The following is a 23343-nucleotide window of genomic DNA, read 5'->3' on the forward strand; positions in this document are numbered from 1 at the left end:
AGATGGACAATTCCAGTGTACTTTTTAGAGCACTTGGAGAAAAGTAGACACTTGAGTGTGTTCTTTTAGAAGAGAAACCAGGCTTAAATCAAAATCAGTGGAAAATATCCTGTTGACTCTGACGAGACTAGGATTTGAAATAACAGATGTTTCCTTTAAGGAAGTTTTCATTAAAAAAAAAAGGGAGGTGGGGGGGGAATATGCACATGCCTTTACTTACCTTCTCTTAGTCACCTCACTAGTGCAAGAGGCAGGTCAGTGCATGCAGAGAAAAAGTTTGGTTAATTTTGCCCAAGAGCACACACAGTTCCAGGAAACTTAAATAAATAAATAAATAAACTAATAGAATAGAATACATAATTTTCTATTCACATGTATGTAGGATGCCAATATTGTGGTAGTGACAACATCATAGCATCAACATCTCAACCCCATGCATGAATGACCTTGGAAAAAGTTACACAGCTCCAAAATGCAGATAGCAGTTTAAGGCTACAGATATTTACTGCTGAGACTGCTTAGCCACAGACATATGTTTTTCATTGCAGTGTTTGGTAAAATATGCTTCTTTACCCTGCTAAAAAAATCACAATCTGGTAAATTAATTATAGAAATTATGTCTAATGATAGCATTCATCTATGATACAATCTACTCCTGTATCTCATCAGGTTTAAATTAGTTTGTATATTTTACTAATGGCAATTTATGTTTACTGCCTATTTAACAACTGTTTTAAATGTATTTTAGCTAGTAACTTTTTATTTTTTTAACATTTTCTAACTTACTTTTAAGATATTTTGCATACAGTTTTGACTTCTTTTTAAACTGATGCATAAATTTAGGTGCTCTTTGTGGTATTTTATTGACATAGTAATCAATGCTTCAAACCTAGCTTTTCAACAGAGGCAAATTTTCCTGGTTTTGCAGGTGAAGTATTCAATTAAACAGTATTCCGCAAATCCATGGGCAAATGCTGGTCAAAGTGGAACAACTTTCAGAATCCACATGTTATACTTGGCATAATTCACAGGGTTATTTCAGCTGGATTTGGAAAAGATGGATTCTAATGTCAAAGACCTTCACTTGCTTATCAAGGCCTGTTAGAAGGCACATAGGTTTCACAGATCCATATTCTGGAATGAAGCAGTGTAGTATCAGTTGATGCCATGGTTCAGCTCCTTGTAAAGTTCCCTTGCTTTCTTCCTTCTTCAAATAATATGCACAATGCGTGAGACTCACTTTTGTTAGAAATTAAGGCCTTATTTCAGCCATGCACTTAGGTTCCTAATTAAGCTATGTGAGTAATTCTGCAGAAATAGGACAGTTCATATTGTTCAAGGTGGGCACATGGATAAATGCCTGAATAAGATGAGGACAAACAGGTAAGACTAAGGAACTCTATGAAACACTCTCAGGCAGAAGGCAGTGTATTTCTTTGCTGCTTTATAAAAGCAATGATAGGATTTTTTCCTCTCCATTGGAGCATCACTGAGCAGTAGTCACAGATGAGTTAAAATAGAAAGCTCAAGTTCCTGGCACACTGCAGATTGAAAAAACAGTATGAAGACAGTGGTGATAGTCCTTCTTCCCTGGCAGAAGAGGAGTAAGTGTTGACTTTCACGTCACCCCTTTGTTACCTACACAGAGCAGATTTCATAATTAGACAGTTCTCTCTAAAATATATTGTATAATTTGTCTTATTCATTCTGGTACACAAGTCTCATCCTGTAGCTGGAACAAAAGAGAGAGAGAGAGATTCCAACTAGTTACTTTACATCTCAAAGAAATATTGCCCTAGAAATTCTATAATCAATTAAAGTTTTGTTACCTTTATATGCTCCTCGGTGATTATGATGCTATGAACATTGGCAAGATATTTGAATTATTAAACTGATAAAGATTGTTTAAGGGACATTTAAAAGATGCTTGGTTTTTTCCATTGCACTGCTACATTTTGGTCCAAAATTCTGTCTGTATTATTACTGTGCATTTGCTTCTGATGCAGGATTGAAAAGCTAGTCCTGGTCTGGTGCTGTTCTCTAAGCAGTAATAATACATTTTCTTTTTGCATGCAGTTGATTTTTTATGAAGTTAATTTTCTCAGGGCTAAAATAATAGTGCATCATTTCATTCAAGTGTAATCTTTTTTCATAACCAAAGTGAGTTTGTCTCTAACCTGCCTCTCAGTTCTACATGCTGAGATAGACTGGATCAGATGTCAATTGCTGCTTACCGCTGTATTAAATAAGTATGTTTTTGTATTATTTCAGTCAACCATATCCTTATAAATTGGATTCTGTTTTAAGACTTTCAGCATCAATGAGGGGAAAATGAGGCAGAAAGTTAAGGCTTGTTGTCATTGGAGCAAGTGAGTAAGTAAGGGTCAACTGCTTTCTGAACTTCTGACCATCCACTGGACTCGGCTGAGGTCTCAGCAGCATCAGCCTGAGTGGTGAGCGCCCAGCACATATAATGAAATCAGGCAGAGCTCCAGGATGTTCAGCACTTCTGAAAATGAGGTCACTTAATGAGGTGTCTATGCTCATTGGAACTTAGCTGTAGGGTACATTTTTTTTTGAGTCACCTTAGCCATAATATTTCACTTGTATTCGTACTCATCTGCAGACTTTCTTATAGCAATCATTAGAAGCAGAAACAGGAGAGAACCTTTCTAGAGAAGAACACAGCTTTCGGTAGCATCATACTTGCTTTCCTCCATAATACCTCAGTCTGTGAGATACTGTCTTTTCCTAGTTCTTCGCTTATGTGGCTTTTCACTGCTCTTTTACCTTCCCCATCCTTTCCCTGCTGTGTGTCTTTTCCAGGTATTCTTGTCTGCCTGTCTGTCCCTGCTGTTTCTCTCCCATTGAACCGCTTGCCTTCTCTCACCATCATGTCAGTGGTGATTCTCAGCCCTTTCTTTCTGTTCCCGGTCTGTCTTTTCTCCCTCAGTCTAATGGTTCTGCATCTCTCTGTAGCAGTTCCACTGGGCTGTCTGTTTGATGTCTTTCCATTCAAAGCTAATATGGCCAAATCTGAATGTTTTATCTTTTCCAGGAAATCATTTCCCATTCATGATGTTTTCTGTGATTACCACCATTCACAAGCTCAGACATGCTTGTTACCTGGGGCCATTTTATCACCCTGCACATTTAAGGCAGCATGTAGATTATTATTATTATTATTATTATTTATTTGTATAGTAATAATCTTATTTTATTTTCCTGTGATGTATTTCTAAATCAGATGTCTTTCTCGATGCAGATTATTGTGCAGATTAATTACTCGTGCCTCTCTGAGAATGACAGCAACCTTCTACAGTCTATTCAAAACACAGTTGTTAAGATGATTTGTCCTTCTAGTACTCATCATGAATCCCTGCACTGATTCATCCCACTGCATCCTATCAACATACAGTTTTCTGTTTTTGCTTTCAAGTCTTTCATATAAATGCCCTCTCTTGTTAGTCATTTCCTCCTTTGTTTTGTGAAATGCTGACTCTTCTCCCCACCCTTGCTTCTGCAGTGATATCGGCCTCACTGATCCTTTTGGTCATTTCAAAGAGCTCTTTACTTTTTTCGTTTCTTTTAAATGCAACCTGTCACAAGATATAGGCATCATATGTGTTTGTCAGACTAATTTCTTTTACACAGCAGCTATCGAGGTTGTTTTAGAAACAGCTTTGTTAACTTAATTTGCTACGTCAGTTAATGGTTTTGATTATTGAAAAATAGGATTTTTATGAAGTATATTTTTTCAATTAAAATTTAAATGAATAAATAGGGGAAATAGATCTTTCACTTTAAATGGTGAGGAAGCAATCATATTCTTACAATATTTTGAATCCATAGAGTTCCTTTTCTCTACTGGAAATGCATGGGGGAAGAAAAAAGTTACTATTTTCTCCTTTAGTATATTTAGCATTAAGCATCAGTACCTTGCTGAATTAGACATTATGCTGAATTTCAAACATTCAGAAATGGCCTCTTAAAATCCTGATACTGGGCTGCAGAACAGATAGAGTTTTAAGAAACAGTCTCTGATTTTTGAAGCAAAGTTTTCATGCTTTGCTTGACAAATCTTTTGGATGCACATTTCATTCGATCAGAAAAGTGTAGAAGGAAAGTTTTGAATCTTACTCCATGACACAAGTGAAAGAGGTAAGAAAGACCACTAGTTATCATAAATCTTGAGCAAAAGTAGTGGTAGGTCTGGCAGTGCTGAGTGAAGCATGTTAAATCCAAATTCTTAGTACAGATTCTGAGCTGGAATACGTCCATATGCATTAAAACTGACAGGGGATATGAGGAATTATGAATTCTCTTGATATGTCCCTCTTATGAACCAGGCATAAAGATTGGCTTGGGAAAGGGAGAGGATATGGGTTTTTCCCTTGATATTAGCCTTTTTCCTTGATATTAGCCTGGTCCCCAAAGCTTTTGTATTCCCTAAGAGACAAACTTGGGTGCAAGCTGAGGACTTCCATGCTTCTCAGCTTTCATTGCAGCTTCTCCTAGCCCCATTTGAAGAGAAGGTGCTAAAGGGAAGAGAAGGTGCTGAAGAGTAATACCTAGTATTTCCATTCCCTTTCTGGAACAGGGCTCCAGCATTTATCAAACCAACCAGCACTTATTTTCCTCCCATAATCTACCAATTTTCAAGACTAAGCTTCACAAGCATAATTCTGAGCTTCACAAGCATTATGAAGAACCCTGTCCTAGAAACTTGGTCTTCAAAAAAAAAAAAAGAAAAAAGAAAAAAAAATCATAGACACAACATGATCTTTCCAAATACAGCATACAGAAGGCCTTCCTCAAGGGAAGCAATCCAAACCTTTGGGATTTTTACTGGAGTTATGGAGAGACAGTCTGTCTGCGCTGGAATTGATTACTGTCACTGTATGTCAGCTCCCTCTCATGACTTTTGAGTGGAAAGGAAGGAAAGGATCTCATTAAATACAAGAAGTGAAGAGGCTGGGGGCCAGGGTTCAGCGGCTACCCCTGGCCTCATCTCTCTCTCCTGAAGTCCTCAGAAGATTCACAAAATTGATCCAGGGCCATTTGAATGTGGCGTAATTGCTCTGAAAGGAATGTTCGCTTGCTCATAAGTAGTTGCCAGCAAATTTTAAAAAGAAATAAATTATGAGATTGTGGTGAGGTCTTTCAAATGGGCTGAACTTTTTCTTGGCCTATCCAAAAAAAAAAAAAAATGCTAGCGTTGCTAGTAAGCATTCAACCACTCTGTTCTTCAACCACAGTATATGCAAAAGTGAGATTTAATCTTGAGAAACACCTAACAAATTCTTCAAGCTATTTTTCCCCAGTATAGACACAGAGTAACAAGTATAAAAGGAGATAAGGATTCTAAGGGTTAAAACAATAATCAGTTTTACTAGTTTGCAGGTCAGCAACCAATTTTCATGTAAATGACTTACATAAACCTAAATACCTCAGTTTGCTGTCTTTTCCTTTGCATTTGCATTTTTCTCTGCAGCCTCTGGCTAAAAGACTCATCTGAATAAAAGTTTGTGTATGTTGCAGTCTTCTAATTATCTGTACATTTTTGTCTTTGACAGTGTATCAGTTACAACAAGAAGCACCACGTCCCAAGAGAATCATCTGTCCTCGGGAGGTCAGTTCCTCTTTCATTGCACCTTGTTAAATCTGATGAATTGTCAGCAGAGTATTATTACTGAAAATCTTTTGTACGGTCTGGGTGTAGTATTCACTTTAACTTTTTCTAAGCCATTATTTTAAATAATCATTTTCCTTAAAGTTCATTAATTGAAGCAGTTTAATATTGCTAATTAGGCATGGAGGCCTGATTCTACCACTAGGAGCACGTTCATTAGAGAAATACTCATTAATCATTGCTTACTGTGCTTTTCTGTATACTACCTCAAGTTTTGTATTTCTTTGTCAAAATGGAGCAGCAGAAGGTGTATTTTCCTCCTGCATCTGCATATTAAAGTATGCACGATGTGTTTCAACACAATTCATGTAGTTCCAGTTTGTAGAATACATTTTGCCAAAAATTAAGTTCAAGTTAAAGTGAAAAATAAGTTCAAGTTAAAATAGATAGCTGGAGAATTTGGTTCTGTCACAGAAGCTTTAAAGATTGAAAAATAATAAAAAATACATAGGAACAAACATTTTGCTGGGTCATCTTGTCTCCCTGTTTTCTTTTACTGTATTTCTCCATCTCTACTTAGCTAAATATGTCAGCTCCTCAAACTGCCCTGCGTAATAGTAATTGAAAACATATGTAGGCTTCTCTGCTCAATCAATAAAACTGTGATAGCCTTATCTTCTATAATGTCAGGGGCAAATTTTGTGCAGATAGAAATGTAATGCTAGTAATAGAAATACTGAACGCATGAAGTGATTACACGAGGTATAAAAGATTATGTGAAAGGAGATAGAAACTGACGATCATGGGTATGATATATAGCTCTTTTCTCAAATATAATCCTGAGCTTTGACCTGCTTCCCACACTGTGTACCCACTGAAGTAGAGCCCTAGAAAAATGCCCGTCAAATATCAACAGATGCAGAATGAGAGCAGTTTTGTGTGGAGCAGGAAATTTTGTACCAAGGCAAGGGTAGATTAAGTGAGTTGCCCAGGGTCATGAAGAAGAGACATTGCAAAGCCAGAAAATGAATCCAGTTTTCCTGAGTCCACCCAGTACCTTCACTAAAAGGGCATTGCATTCTTTTCTCAAGTGCCATTTACTAATTGTTTCAGAGTAGGGTGAGAAGGATCTTGGCCTCAGACTAAAAGCCTACAAACTCTGTCAGTTCTGGATGTTCCCAAGACACGTGTGCAGGATGGTCAGAAGGGAAAGCAAAACATGTGAGTGGGTGAACCCTCATGTAATTCTTTCTCCCTGTCAAAAACAAAGATTGGAAAGAAGGAGCAAACTGTAGCCCTGTGGGACTTCAGCACACGTGTGCTGCACAGTTGTAACAAGACTTTCCTCTCCAACATTCTCGTGCAAAGCAAATGATAGGTAGGTCTCCATGGCCATGGTATTTTCAAAAGGAAAGAGTGTTAAAATTTTTGCTGAGTATCGCATAATAGGTATTAAACTATTAGTGGTACAGCTGAAAATAATTAAGGCGAATTATTTATTTATTTCCAATGCAGCCATAGAGGAGTTTCTCACTTTGTATGAGATAATAGTTTATCCATTATCTTACTTATCTTTTTCATACTGGAAGTACTTTGAGGAAGAATTTGTCTTCAGAAAATCTGAATGATAAGCATTGACTGCTGAGGAACCTTGCCTACCACTTCAATTCATCTTCGTGGGAATACAAATGACTTAGTCTGAATTAATTTAAGCTAAAATTTGTTATGCTAACTCTAATTAAAACATTTTTAGCTTGCCTACATGAATGAAAATTTGGATGAAGGTAGAATGTGATTTTAAAGTGGAACAGCAATTATATTTTTGTTCTAGAAACAGGAGTATCTACATAAATAAGTGGAATAGATGTGCAGTTGTGAAGTTCTCACCATCATACTATATTGAAATTTAGTTTGAAATCTAAGTTTCCTTAGATAAAAAAACATGTTATATACAGCTGAAGTTATCCTTTGCTTCCTTTTCCTGATGTTTAAATACCATACATTATTTAGTTCCTGTTCAGGACATTTCTAAAGTTCTGCAAAAGAAAGCTTAGATCATATTGTATTAGCCAAACAAATAAATAGTTGTCAAAGCAGTGCATAACAAAAAAGTAAAAAAGATGTCTGATTCATATAATTTGGGTTTGTTTGTGACTAATGAGCCATTTTAGTGGCTCACTTTGTAGACCGAAGACAGTCCTATTTTGATTTGTTTTGATTGTTTGTTTGTTTGTTTTAATTTAGTTAAACAACTGAAAATAAGAAGCTTCATTCTAAAGCAGTATGAATTCCCACAAATGTGATCTTTGATTGATTTCTATTTATTTGGATTTTGAATATTTGTATAGGTCAACTGTATGAGTTCATAGACCCGACTGATAGAAACAGATTCACTAGCCCTAAAGCCCCCCCAAAAATCATATTAGAGCACTGATGATTTGCTTCATTTTTCCGTATTTATTTATATGCTGGGGTGGCATCGTGATGTTTAGATTGTTCCATGTGGTTCTTATTATTCGCTTTATATAAAGTAAAGCTACATATTGGTGTTACAGAACATCACAGATTATTTTAAAGGGAAAATTCAGCACTGTATTCTCATAGCAACTGTTAGCTTCTCCTTAATATACAGATTGTAGGGTGGGTAGTTTTAGAGTTTTTCTTCCTTTTAGTTTGACTTTAGTGTATTTTAATGAATGTATAGGCTTGCTTCACTAAAGGCTGTGTCTTATTAATGTTGGATTTTGGTCGGTTACATAGGAAAATCTGAAAATCTAGTTTATTGTCATCAGTGGGAAAATATAGTAATTGGCAATATGATAGATATTTAGTATGCAACATAATGCTCATCCAACATCTGCAGAGCAGGACATCTGCAGAGCAGGTGTCAGCAGGATGTGTGAATGACAGTGAAAAGATTTCTTTCTCCATGTGAATATAGGAGCTGGACTTTTTGAGGGTGTTCTCTTGTGTAATTTAGGATTCAAATTACTTCAGGCAAATGTGGTAAAAATTGCAAATTATTTTAAATCCTTCATGCTCATGGGAAGATGTCTTTCATTCATAATTGCTGAATTCTGCATGTTCTCAAGGAAATTCAAGCATTTTCTGAAAACAAAATCTGTAGCACCAAGAGATAAACTCATGAAGGGTTGGTTGTTTTTGCTTTCATCACTTGGCACTTTCATCATTCCTCTATTTTTTCTACTGCTGTCTTCCACATTGTCTGCATTCATTTGCTACTCCGTTACCTCTCCGTTGCTCCGTAGTCACAAAGGTTTTAGGCTCAGATCTCTGCAGTTCTACCACCTGATTTGTGTGGGTTTCCTGATTAACTATACTGTGGAGACAGAAATCACCTCTCCCTGATATACAACCACACAGAATAAAAAGTGGGACTGTAAATAAAACATGAACATTTATATCTTTGTGTTTTTGAGCTCTGCTACCATGACTTTCTTTTTCTTTTCTGCCTGCATAAATATATTGTCAGCAAAAGCAGGTCGTTCCTGCAATGGGAATCATATTGAATGAACTGTTAAGGCTTCAGGTATCTAACGGCTTTTAATTAATCACCACTGGCAGCATGAGTAGTGTGAATATCTACCTTCCCAATAACATTGGATTTCTGCCAATATCCTCATTTGTAGCCATATTCCTTCCAGCAATGTTTTAATGATTTATTTTTTAAATAGAAAAAAGTTTAGTTTAAAAGCACCATTCAGGTGGAAAGTAGCTCTTAAATATTGTGCTTGCAGATGCAAGTGTGATGATAGGTGCCAATGAATCAGATTCATTTTATGAGGAAGCCATATTATAAAGCATCTTTTAGGACTTTGTCTACAGAAATGATCATCAAAAATGGCATTCACAGAAAATAATTCAATTGTTCGACTTCCTGTTTTTATTCTGAAGTACCATTTAAAAAATAGTTTTAAGAAATAGTTTAGTAGTATTGTATTCAAAGTTAAAATATCTTTTAAAGAAATTGAAGCTTCAACAAAGTAAATGAATGAAGGAAGGATGGTGACATTATATGAAACATATTTGGTAACTACTGGTAAACAATAGGCTTGGATTACATGTGTAGCATCATTCAGGTATTCATACCTGTGAATGCAACTCCTTTTCCAAGCAAGTTTTAGTTGCTGACAGCAGTTTTTGAGGCAAGTGAGTTTGTCTGCTTTAGACCTTTCATGTTCCTAGCAGTGCTTTGGCCAAGCCAGTGTCAGCAACAGTGAGAAACTTGTCTGAATTTCCCTAGTGTAGGCAAAGCCTCAGAGCCTTAACTTATATTATTATGTAGAAAAATGTCAGTTAATTGCCTTCCTCCTTGTTCTGAATTCCAAATAGGTTGTGTCAGAAGCAGAAGTGATTTTCTCTGCCTTTAAAGCATCAAAATTATGGTTCCTTGATTAAAAGAAAATATGGTTACAAAAGGGGAATCTTTCCTTGAGAAAATAAAAATAAAATACCTTTTTCTTTGCTTACATGATTCTAAGAAACAAAATACTGATGACATATTTAGACTGTGAATCTGAGAATCTTTCACTCTAACCATCCAGAGGGTCAGAGCTGTTTTGACCCTTTGGATATCCATTACCCAGATTCATCAAAACAAGTATTTAGTTAGTGTCATTTCATAGAGCATTACTGTTGAAATGGTCACTAACAGGTTTATAATTATATTGCCACCTTGTACGGTGCTAGCAGAGAACATACAGGATCATTACACATCTCCAAAACTGACCCACTGAAAATTGTTCTTTACACAGTTATCCTCAAAGAGTCTTCTGAAGCATGGGATTCGAGCTAATAATAATACAATTAGCAGACTATCATTTAAATAATAGCAATATTAAAAAGTTCTTTAAAAGATGCTAGTTGCTTTTTCTAAGTCCTACTTTCAGGTACAAGAATATCTTATAACTGTACGAAAGAAAAAAAGCTTTTAAACAACCAGTTCCAGAATCAGGTAAGCTTGAGCAAGGTTATTGAATTTAAGCCTTAGTAAGATGTTTGCAGAGCATATCTGACTGGATAATAAGTATTTAATTATTGCAATAAGTCTTTCATGAATTCCCTTATTCTGCTCACTTAATGACCTTTACAAGCTGAATATTTTCTTTTTTCCTCTGCCCTCATATTTCTAAGAACAATGTCCATACTGCAGTAAAGTACTAGTGAGCTGTAATAGGCATTGAAATTGGCCATAAAATTGGTGGTAAATAATGAGAGTAAATGGGAATTTTCATGGCACTTGTTCAAATCACTCTACTGCAAAAAGTCAGGCAGCTTAAGACTACAGTATCATGAGAAGGTGTCTCTTACTGTCAGTCCTGAGTGCTTATCTAGAATTATTCATAATATTATATTATCTTTTTCTTAGAAAGAAACCTCAGAACACACACAGTGACACACCAAGAGACCCCATTAGCCAGCAATTAAATGAAAATGAGCAGAGTTGTTCCAAAACCTATTTTCATTAATGAAAATGTTTGTACATATAAGACTTAATGGAGCCTATATCTTCAAATTCTTATAGTATTGCTGCTGCTTTAATTGTGTTTTTATAATCCTATCTTTATGACAGAAACAAAAATTAACAAGGAGGACACAGCAGTAGTCTGTGGGTTGCAAGTGGAGCTTAAGAGCAGTTTTGAATAGACATTGATTGGGGGGAAAGTTTGTCAGCTGAAACCTGTTGTTAAAGTAGAAAGCCTGGCTGTGCTAGAAGGGACTGAAAACAGTTGAAGGCCACGAAATGTGTTTGGTTAAACTGGGGTGGAGAACCCAGAGAATCATTAAATGTATTGTAACCAACATCTCTCCAGAATGACCACATGTAGGTTTTCCTACTATGTATAAATTGTGGGATTTCACCCAACTGTATTTTTCTATGGTATCTTCATAGTAGGTTTTGTCCCACAGAATGCCTGTGATTTGCAGTATTGGATGAAAGAAAGAAGGGAGGCTAGACTATTGCTTGCCCAAAATTCACTTGTATTCATCACATCAGAGAAAGTTGCCTTTCTTTTTTTTTCAGGACACTTTACAGACTGACAGGAAATCTCTTCTCTCCTAGAGTACATCAGGTCTCCCCCCATAGCAGTAGTAGGGTTGTGGAACATTCAGGTGAAGGCACATCATCTTGACTTCAACAGTCAACTGATTACTGAGCAGAGGAAAGTTTGCTAAGTGTTCTGCAGATGTGATAATTAATTTTCATTGAAACATAGCTAAAACTTATAGAATAGGTTTGTCTATTCCAACTGAATTTCTTCAGGCTTGATTTACAAATATTCTAGGTTACAACTTGCAAATTAGTCTGATGTTCCTCTTTGTCAGAGAAATACAGTATGAATCAGTTGGTGTGGTTTTTGACCATTACGAAATAGAATAGGTAAAGCCATCTTTTTGAAAGACAAGGTGGCAACTACTGCTTAATGAGCAAAAGCTATATCTAGCTGTCTTTATGGACTGATGAACTTTCTAATTGTCCCTCTTGTTTTGATTGAACATTTCCTTGGGAAGTTTCTCCCTCCTCTTCATTTCTCCTTGACAGTGTGTGATGCATGTGTGGGTTTGTGATTTTGCTATTCTCCTTTTTACTTTTTTATTTCCTTTTATCTTTGTTGTATATTAATCTTTTCATCTGGTTCTTTTTAGTTTGGCACGATGTCAAATTTAAGTAGTTTTCAAATAAAAATAAATGAAAGTTTGTTCCATATCTCAACTTAGATAAAGTTTATCAATAAGCCTATGTGTAGGAGAAAATTCTGTGTGCTTGTATAGATTTACATATCTGTTCCAATTTAGGCCAGTATTCCTTGTGTCTGGTTAAAATAATATGTAGTAGGGGTTTCACTGTGTCTGCTCTGACTGATACTTTGTGAGATGTCTGATGTCTTTTTCTAGATTCAAGATTAGGACACAGAAAACTGAGCAGCTGGTGAATTCTTATTTCTTCATATGAATGAATACAGAAAATTTACTTATTGTCTGTATTCATCTGTGTATCTTACTTCCTATCCTGCCACACGTGTATATATATATATACATTGTAGGGAGAAAATTTGTATGGCCAAAGCCCAACTAGAGTTGAAGCTGGCCATGTCTGTGGGAGACAATAAAAAAGGTTTTTTTAGATATGTGAACAGAAAAAGGAGAACCAAAGAAAACATAGGTCCGCTACTAGATGGAGAGGGTCTCCTCACAGACAATAACATAGGCAAAGCAGAGACGTTTAACGCCTTCTTCGCCTCTGTCTTCAACACTGATGATGAGCTTCGGGACCCAGGGTACCCTGAGCTGGAGGACCATGACAGTGGGAATGACAAACTCCCAACCAACCCTGAACGTGTGCGGGATTTGCTGCTCCACCTGGATCCATATAAGTCCATGGGTCCGGGTGGGATTCATCCCAGGGTGCTTAAAGAGCTGGCTGACGTCATCCCGGGACCTCTCTCAATTATTTTTCAACGATCTTGGGAATCTGGAGAGGTCCCATTGGACTGGAAGCTGGCAAATGTTGTGCCAATTTTCAAGAAGGGTAAGAAAGAAGACCCTAGCAATTACAGGCCTGTCAGTCTCACATCAGTGCCTGGTAAAATTATGGAGAGGATGATCCTTGAAGTTATTGAAGCGCACCTGGGAGACAATGCAGTCATTGGTCCCAGCCAACATGGGTTCATGAGGGGTAGGTCCTGCCTAACAAATTTGATTTCTTTTTATGATAAGATCACCCATCTAGTCGATCAAGGAAAACCAGCCGATGTAATCTTTTTGGACTTCAGCAAAGCTTTTGACATGGTTTCCCATAGGATCCTACTGGACAAAATGTCCAGCATACAGCTAAACAAAAACATCATACGATGGGTGAGCAATTGGCTGACAGGCAGGGCTCAAAGGGTTGTGGTAAATGGGGCCACATCTGGCTGGCAGATGGTCACTAGTGGGGTCCCTCAAGGCTCCATTTTAGGGCCTGTCTTCTTCAATGTTTTTATAAATGGTTTGGATGTAGGACTAGAAGGTGTTTTGAGCAAATTTGCCAACGACACCAAACTTGGAGGAGTTGTGGACTCGGATGAGGGTGGAAAGGCCTTGCAGAGAGATCCGGACAGATTGGAGAGCTGGGCGATCACCAACCACATGAAGTTTAACAAAAGCAAGTGCCAGGTCCTGCACCTGGGACGGGGCAACCCTGGCTATACGTACAGACTGGGTGACGAGAAACTGGAGAGCAGCCCCGCAGAGAGGGATCTGGGTGTTGTGGTTGACAGCAAGTTGAATATGAGCCAGCAGTGTGCCCTGGCAGCCAGGAGGGCCAACCGTATCCTGGGATGCATCAAGCACGGCATCGCTAGTCAGTTGAGGGAGGTGATTGTCCCGCTCTACTCTGCGCTGGTGCGGCCTCACCTCAAGTACTGTGTGCAGTTCTGGGCACCACAGCACAAAAAGGACATTAAACTGTTGGAGAGTGTCCAGAGGAGGGTGACGAAGATGGTGAAGGGCCTAGAGGGGAAGGCGTATGAGGAGCGGCTGAGGTCACTGGGCCTGTTCAGCCTGGAGAAGAGGAGGCTGAGGGGAGACCTCATCGCAGTCTACAACTTCCTTGCGAGGGGGAGTGGAAAGGCAGGTGACCTATTCTCCGTTATCACCAGTGATAGGACCCGTGGGAACGGTGTTAAGCTGAGGCAGGGGAAGTTTAGGCTAGACATCAGGAAGAGCTTCACCGAAAGGGTGGTCGCACACTGGAACAGGCTCCCCAGTGAAGTAGTCACTGCACCAAGCCTGTCTGAACTTAAGAAGAGATTGGACTGTGCACTTAGTCGCATGGTCTAAACTTTTTGGGCAGACCTGTGCGGTGCCAGGATTTGGACTTGATGATCCTTATGGGTCCCTTCCAACTCAGGATATTCTATGATTCTATGATTCTATAAATATATATACATACACAGAGAATGATCATATCAGCCAGTTACACACTTCTATTGTAGGTATGATTGTAGTGAAGTTTGTATTGATTTCAAACAAGGAATCCTGAATTTCCAGGGTTCAAAATGGAAATTCAGAAGGTTTGCAATGTAAATTTATATGTACCCTTTGTTTCCAAGATATTTGCATATCTAATTGAAATACCATCATGACAAAATAATATGTATTTCAACTAAGTAACGTGTGTGTCTGTGAGAGAGAGGTGTTTTTTCCGAACACTATATCTGATGGTTATCAAACTATTCAGCTTCGTTGAAGTGAAAGCATCTCTAAATTGCCCGATTGCTCATCATTTGGGAAATACTCTCCCACTTAGTATTTGGCAGATCTAATAAGACCTCCACCTTTTTCAGAATTGGGAAAAGTAGCTAGCAGTAGCTGAACTCCTTTATTACTGTTCAGATTTTGTAAGTAGCCTGACTTAAGAGTGGTGTCAGCTGTTCCCAAGTACAGAGCAGAAGTATTCATGAAGTCAGTGACAGGAGATTAACTGAATGAATATTCTTCTTTCTCCCTGGATTTTTGCTTTCATCCTTCCAGTGTCCCCATGGACAGATGTTCTCCTGGTGTAATGACGTAACAGTACATATCACACCCCAAGATGCTAAACAGGGGCTTAATCTAGGCCCTCTCTTCCTACCCCACTCTCAGTTTTGATGTCCCCTTTCCTGATTTTTCTTCTGCATCCCCTCTCCACACTTGAGTTTCTAATCAGTCTGCAGCAGATTGGTTACAAATGCTCCTTTGGTAATTTGCAATTACATTCTCTAGGCCCCTTGCTGGAGGGACGTATTTTTACATCAAATACTAACAGTGGCCTGGTTAAAAAACATGGCTTTTGGGGATGCATCAGGGCAGGTGACATAACACAGTGTGTTTGTGCAGATGTACTGTGGACTGTTTTGGCATATGTCATGAAGGTTTTTAGTGCTTCTTACTGGTTACAGAAGTGCAAGCAGCATTTATAGTACTGATATGGATTGCTGCATTTATCTGCTGCTGTTGGGGACATTTTGCCTCCCATTTAAATGACTCAACATATCAATCTTGGAAAAAGGGAGCACAGTTTAAATACTATATTTAAATTTTTCATCTAACATTCAAGGTAACATTGATCTTCCTTTTTACATTTAATGATGCCCTTACTGTGTAAGTGGAAACTGCATAACAAAATAGATGACTCCTGCTTTTGCTATGGAAGTTGTTTGAACCTGACCCTGTCTCTCCTGACTGTTTAGCAGCAGCTTCCTTGATTAAAATTTATTTCAATTTATTTTAGCTCATATTCAGGAGCACATTATTTTATTAGGTCACAAAATATTTGTGTTGTTGTTTTTCTTTTTTTGTTCAATTATGCTTTTCCCTGTTAGAGCTGACCGTATACAGAAATGTATTCTGTTTTACTGACTATAGCAGATGTCAGTGTTGGGGAAATTTTTATAACCTTCTGGAGTTTAAAGTGTTTTGTCTGCTGTATTGATTATTGTATGCTGGACTGAGGGAGCTTGCTCAAGGTCATAGATAGGAAACTAACTCAAGTTAAAAATACCCTCATACGAGATGCCTTAGAGCAGCTCTTTTGAAAGTTTCGCAAGCAAGCAAACAAGCCAACCCGATTCTTGTTAAATTCTTTGTCTTCAAAAATGATAGAAATAACCTTGATAGAATGGAAATCAGCGTTCAGTAAGTGCCACAGAAAGAATCAGAGCTGCTGAGCTTCCTGCGTTTCTTTGTGATGGAATGTCCTTCCGAGGAAGGATCATTATGCATCTTACCTTCTCCGTAGGTTACAGCAAGCCATCAGACCAGAGAAGCTGTGCAGCTTTGAACAGCAGTTAATAAAAACATTCTTTTGAGTTCTTCACTTCTGTCATTCCTTTTGCATTCTCCCTCACAGTGAAGCATTCCAATCCTGTATCCTCCCCAGCTGTGTAAGTTTTACAGCAGAATGTTTCGTTTGAAGATATCCAGCACAATTTGGCCCTTCACTGTGCTTGACAGATCTAAACTGTTTTATGCTATTTAGGTTAGGGGTGACATCACCTGACGGCCTGGCCTTCTCCTCTAGAGCACTCCCTTCAGTCCCCTGCCTTCTCCCTGCTGTCCTGAGAGCCTCACAGAGGTGGGCACAGACATTGTCTTGCGGTGGTTTTATGTGGGATTTATATAACCTATTCAGTCTGCTCCTTGTTAATCTCGATTTCCTGAGAGCAGGCAGAGATGAGGAACAGGCTATATCTCATATCTTGTCCCGAGCAGACTCGAGAGTTTGTCATCCAAAAATCAAGAGGAGGTGTTTGCATATGTTCTTTTTAGAGCCTTCCACAGTTGAAGATTTAATGATCACCTCTGATTATTTTTTTAGTGCTTAATTATTTTTAACACTTTCCTAAGATCTAGGCTCAATCATCCTTCTTGCAGCTTTACTTCTTGCCATGTCTAGTAAGCATACGCAGAGCATATTTCCCCTTAAAGGCTGCCTTTCTCATACCTGTCTGCTACAGCCCCTCTCTGTCTTCTCTTCCTTAAGCTAGTCTCTTTTCATGTCTTTCACATTCGCTGAATCCCTGCTCGTCTGGTTATTTGCTCCAGTCTTTCTTGAGATGTGGTGCCCAAAACTACACTCAGGGTTCCAGCTAGAGGCTTTCTGAGTGGAAATTGCAATGCGAGGATTACTCCAAGGTGTCTTGTTGGCTGCACTCTTGTTTTCATATCCCAATGCTTTGAGTGGCATTCTGGTTTTGGTGTTTTTTGGAACAGACACATCACTGATTCATGTTCACGTTATGATTTGTAATGATGCCAGGATGCTTTTGTGTGGAAACCTGTCTAGTTGTTGTCCCTCTGGTATTCGGAATGTTTTTGACATATTTCTCCCAGCTACTCTCTTGTCTCAGAGGCACCACAGTCCCTCACCATCATGTGGCTGTATGTGTTTCCATCGATTGGCCATAACGCGGCTATGTGACTAAATGACAAAAGAAGCTGCAGACTTCCAAAACTGTTCATGTGATTTTTCTTTCTGGAAAGCCTCTGAAACATGGACAGTGCACGCATAATATGTTCTGGTGCCTTATGCAGAGTTGATTTCTTTCTGAGGAATGTCTTTGTTCCTCCCTCATCATGTAGTCAAAATATATGAACATACTCGTGAAGTTATGTGGCCCAGAGAGGCTAGTCGTATGAAGCCTGTCCCATCAGTCATACTGAATGCCGTTGACTGGAAATCTTTGGGGAAAAGACCAGCTTTTCATTAGGTATGCACATACTAACTGCCTATAATTGGCCTGTCCTTGGTTGGGGAGTACAGATGTTAGTTACACTGCTGCTACTTCTACTGGCAAAATTATCAACAGGCTGTATGATGTGAGGCTTTTCGCAAGGACAAGAGTTGCTTCTCTTTGAAAACATTGATGGCAGCAAGCCTGAAAATGTAGTAGCAAGAAAGTAGGCAAAAGGTAATAAAAAGGGGCAGATAAACATTTCCTTGCAAAAAGAAATGTTTCCCAAGTTAAATTGCTTAAGAGGCATTGAAGTAAAATAATTTGTCCTATTTGGATGGAAAGTTAGACATGTAAATTGATCTAAACAGAGATTTCTTTTAGAAAGATGGGGAGGCAAAAAAATGTATTAAAGAAGTAATGAAATACAGCATAGTTTCTACTCCAATACTGTTTTTACTGTTAATGAGTGCTTACAATTTTCTGTAATCCTTTTCTGTTATTGATTCTGAGGCAATAGTTTGCACTTGGTTCATGACAATTATGCCAAAAGCTGAACAATTCAGTCTACGTTTTCTTTATAGTCTGGGCTTCTTTTGAAGACTTCTCTTCCAGTTCTTCTATTTCTCTTTTACTGAGCTGAAAATTGTATTTATGGCTAGTTAACTAGAATTACTGAAAAATAAATAACATTGTTCCAAACAGAAAAATGTTTAGATTAAACTTCCTTTGGGTAAATGCCTCACTGCCTGCAATAAAGTGACCACACTGACATTTTAAACTCTTGGATCTTGTGTCTCTGCTCATTCTGTATAATGGGGAGATGAACAAAAAGCTATACATGCACCTTATTCTTTCCTTTTCATATTCTCCATATAGTTGTATTGAACCAGTGGTTGAAATAGGTAGACCTACAATGCTATGGCGTGCTGGTCCTTCTGAATTACAGACAGATTGCTGTCCTAGAGAGGGATTTTGGATTTCTTAGTTTTCATTCCAACATTTCCATATTTCAGCTTTGGCCACTGGATAAAGAAATATGTCTTGTGCAATGAAGCTGAAGAGAAATTAAATTTTTTTGGAAATTAGAGTTATCTTATTTCTGTGATAGTGCTTTGGCAGAAAGAATTCTTCAGGGCATCTTCAAATCTTCGGTGCAGTGTGGCTTGGATGTAGATGCTTGCAATGAAAATCTATCACATTAGGGCATACTTACCTCCTGCCTGCATGATTCCCAGTAGTTTTGTGATGAGTTATCTTGCAGAGTGGTGTAGGATTTTAATACAATAATCTGTACATTAGCAGGAGTATGTCATTCCAGGGTGAAACCATCCTGGCCAAAAGAGGAGCCACAAATCCCAGGGCATTACAATTCAGTAAACTTCAAAATTATGTAAAGGTAATATATTGGATTAGCTTAGATAGCTAGTGTGTTTTTATGAAGAAGGCTTATTTCCTTCTCATTGTTGTGTTTAAACCCCAGTACAACTGATTCCACACCTTGAATATGCTGTAATATCGTAAAAAAAAAAAAAAAAAAAAAAAAAAAACCTTATAAAACTAGACTAAGTGTACAGGTGAGTCTGTTTTCTGGGATGGGGAGAGGCAGTCTGGTTTGGCAGGCTGGGAGTCAAGGGAAGACTATGCAGAGCCTCTCAAACATGCTCCTAAATGCTTTTGGAGAGAGCTGGCAGAGCTGTGCTGGGTTTCATTTGTCTTTGAGCATGCTTCAGGATTAGATGTCTTTGAATGTTGCTGGTTTTGTAGGAGTACTGAACTCCTTACTGAAATTAATGATTTAAGGCTGTTTTACCATACTGTATGCTTCTTGATCAATATGACTATAGTTTTAAACAATTTTGGCATTCACTGATAATTCATAATTCATACAACTATGCATTTCAGTAGTAATTTTGAGTGTTTTCCACTGAGTTTTTGGAGCAATTGCCATAAAGGCCTGCTCTGCAGCAACATTTTTGGTTTGAGATTGGCAATAATACCTTTTTCTAAGCCTGAAAATTGCCAACTCACATTTAAGTTGAAAGTTGTCACTTACTTTTAGTGGAGACAGAGAATCCATTTTATTTGCTCTCTCTATGGGAGTAGTAAAAGCGCGCTGCAGAGCTCTTTAAGGCAAATATATGTTTTCACAAGTTAAGGCCTATTATTTGCCTTACATAATTTTCTTCGGGTTTGTATTTTGTTTGCGTCTATCTGTGTAAGAATCCAAAATGATTCAACCCCTCACAGTTCTCCCAGTGCTGAATATCTAGAGAGACTGGCCAGGATGATGTATAAAACCACCTGGGAAATGTGGTCATTTTTCAACAAGGAAACTGTGAGATTGTGAGGACTATATGAAAAGTGATAAAAGTGTTCTTCATCACCCATTATCTATTAAAAAAGGAAAAATAAAAAAAAATGCACATGTCCTCAGAATAAATTTGCTTATTCTGGGCTCGTGCCACAGGGAAGCAGTCACTTGTCTACCTGTGGATTCCCTGTTCTGTCCCCAATGAAGGATTCTCTGCATCTGATCTGTCCGACTTTGTGTGCGTGCATGACAGCCCATTTATAGCAGGAGAGGAAAAGCTAATCCCGGCTGAATTTCAGTCACCTTTGCCTTCTGGGATATATAGGCTTTCCCTTGAAGTCTGTACAGAGTCTGCAGTTGGTGCAAAGCAGAACTACTGGCTGCTTTGATACTTTTAAGCTTCTGCTCCATCAATTGTGTAGGCTTTTGGTTTATTTCCAAGTTCAGTCCAACATTCTGGTTTTGATCTAGAGACCCTGATGTTATTTTGATCTTTTATCTTGCTGTAACTTTGTTTCCTCGTGTTTGTTCCTAGCAGTGAAGTTGGTTAGGAGCTTAATGATTATTTCAGGCTAAAGGTTGCAGTGAGCAGAGAAGAGAGGTTTTCGATTGTGGTACACCGTAGCTTGCATTTATTTTCCTGGATGCTCAGGCAGATCTGGAGCTTCACTTCACAAAATACTGCAATATCTTTCTTGCCTAAAACAAGGCACTGACATTTGTGGCCATTTTAGACACCTGGGTACTAAAAAGGAGTTGAAGAAAAGGGGTCTGTTTTATGGAGAGGGCAAGAAGATAGGATTTGGTGGGCTTTGTGTGGATATTCAGAAAAGCAAATCTTTTAACTCATGAACAGCAGGAAAAACAGAAATCACAGTGTGCAGGGCATTCCAGTTGGTTGCTTGTTAAATGACAAAAATGTCACAGACAAATCTGGATTTTTGCATAAATGGTGTTGTGAGAGGGATTCAGAATGTACCTCCATTTGCTCAGGGAGGTATTTCCAGAATTCTTTTAAACTGTTACTACATATTTTTTTGTATTTGTGAGGGAACTTGTGCTTACAGGCAATTTTGAGGGTGGGTGCTAGTACTGCTAACTCATCTCTGTATTTCTGTAACTCACCTCTTTGTATTTCTGATGTAGATGGAAAGTGGTGGGGTTTACTCTGTGTACAGAATCAAAGCAAATGTATTTTTAAAAAAGAAGCAGATTCCAAATCCAAATGAAAGTCACACTTTACCTTATGTGCTGTGAAGGTTTTATTTGGCTTACTGTGGGAATGAAGGTTCCTCTGTTTGTTCCTTGTCACCATTTTCAATGTATTAAATGGCCTTTTTTTCCCATCATGGAGAGGATTACATGTGGTGGTCTCATGTAAACCTAACTCAGCTTCTGATGCCCATTTTTTAATTAAGTTCCCAACTAAATATATACTTCGGAGGGTCACAAAGGTCTAATAAGGGTGACAGGTCCAAGATAATAAGGTCAGGTCAAGCTACGCAGGATGAACATATCAACAACATCCTCATTCTGTGGTAAAACAGCTTTTTTTTTTCTTGAGTTCTTTTACTAGTGAAAATATGGCGGTGTTCAGGAGTATGACTAGGCTGGTTTAAATAGTGACACTTTTAACAAAAGACCTCTCTAATCTCTTATAATTTCTGTGTGATGCAGATGACTTTTACATGAAACCTTAACACTCCTTTCAAATTTCCAATGTTCATATGAAAAGTGAGCTAGGAAAGTTTAAAAAAGAAATTGAATTCATATGCTGTCATTTCTGCGTTGCCGTGTATGCACACAGAAACACAGCACCTGTAGGAACTGGCAATTCCTCTGATTTTGCTCTCTCTTCTCTTCTGTGTTTGCTTTTTCCTTTTATTCCTGCCCCTCAGAGCTCCAAAATGTTTGCATCAAGGTATTATTCCCGGGCAGGAGTTTCAAGCGTTTGATACTGCTATTGTTAGTGCTGTGCTAGGAAAGAAATGCCGAGCTGGAAAAGAAGCACAGTAAGGACTTGATTGAACTCCCATAGGACTTCCATTGAAGATTCTCATTATCTTGTACAGACTTTAGCTCATTTTGCACTGTATTGGTGCCTTAGTGACTGCAGGGTACAAAGGCGGCTGCTTCAATTTAGTGCATGGTGTATGGATGATTGAATCAAAAAAAGTGACGTTTATGCATTTGTTATTGAGAAGTAAAAGGCCTTCATCAATTCGAAGTTTTTATGAGTGAAATAATGAGATTTAATCAAAACAAGAACAAAGGTCCTTATTGATTCTATGATTCTAGTGAGATAAAGTGGTGAAAATTCAGTGGTTTTATCCTAAATAATAAAATAGTCCTGAAACCACAATTTTTTTTCATGTGTGTGTTGCTATGTATGAAGGAGTAACTCCATTTACATGGGCAGCTTTACTCAGGTATGCATTCACTCGGTTTATTTTAATAATTGGGAGACTTTATATATATATATCTTCTATTGAGTCCTGCTGCACTTGCACATGACGATGCTGGCTGAAGTTGCAGTCAGGTGGATGACATTATTGTTAAGCTGAAGGGAGACTAGAGAGAAAAAGCATCTCCTTATAACAACACTCGAATGAATGTATATATCTGAATGCCTTAAAATCTGAAAATGAATACGTAGCAATAAATTACGTACTAATTGATTCGGTTTCTGCACATGGTAAGGTACCAGTGCCCCAGCCCCTGTGTGAAAGCTGGGGAAGACGTGCCCCCTGCTGGCATCCTCCTCCTCCTGCTGAACAGCTGCCGGCCTCCCCGCCGGCCTCTGCCAAGATGCAGAGATGCAGATTGTAGTTCTGCTCCCTGATTTACCTGCCAGCCCTCTCCAGGAGCTATGAATTTCTTGGAAATATCCTCACTTAGCATCTTCGCTACATTCAGTAAGTTAGGGCACGCCACAGCAGTGTATGCACTGCATCGGGGAGGTTATTTGTCGATGACAGCATATGCAGCAATGTAAATCTTCATCCAGAAAGTCACGGTGTGGTTGTCCATGGGTTGGTTGTATGCAGAAGGTGCGACTGTTGAGACCAAGTAGACAATCTAGCAATCAAGGCAAACTGAAGTCAGAGGCTGTAGAAGAAATAAGGGGTTATGAGGCTGGGGAGCTTGGTTTTTTAAGAATTTACCAAAAGTGCTTGAGT

At 38.4% G+C, this 23343-nt stretch overlaps 1 protein-coding gene across 1 annotated transcript in view; it reads left to right on the plus strand.

Annotated features, from left to right (window-relative positions):
* Nucleotides 1-23343, plus strand: part of CHN2 (chimerin 2) — a 165949-nt gene that overhangs the window by 67318 nt on the left and 75288 nt on the right. The window contains exon 3 of the mRNA XM_080582200.1: nt 5577-5632. Within this exon, the coding sequence (XP_080438326.1) occupies nt 5577-5632 (56 nt within the window). The remainder of the gene's footprint in view (nt 1-5576; nt 5633-23343) is intronic.

This window comes from Anser brachyrhynchus (assembly GCF_964034855.1).
Source record: "Anser brachyrhynchus genome assembly, chromosome: 2".
NCBI classification, from domain to species: domain Eukaryota; kingdom Metazoa; phylum Chordata; class Aves; order Anseriformes; family Anatidae; genus Anser; species Anser brachyrhynchus.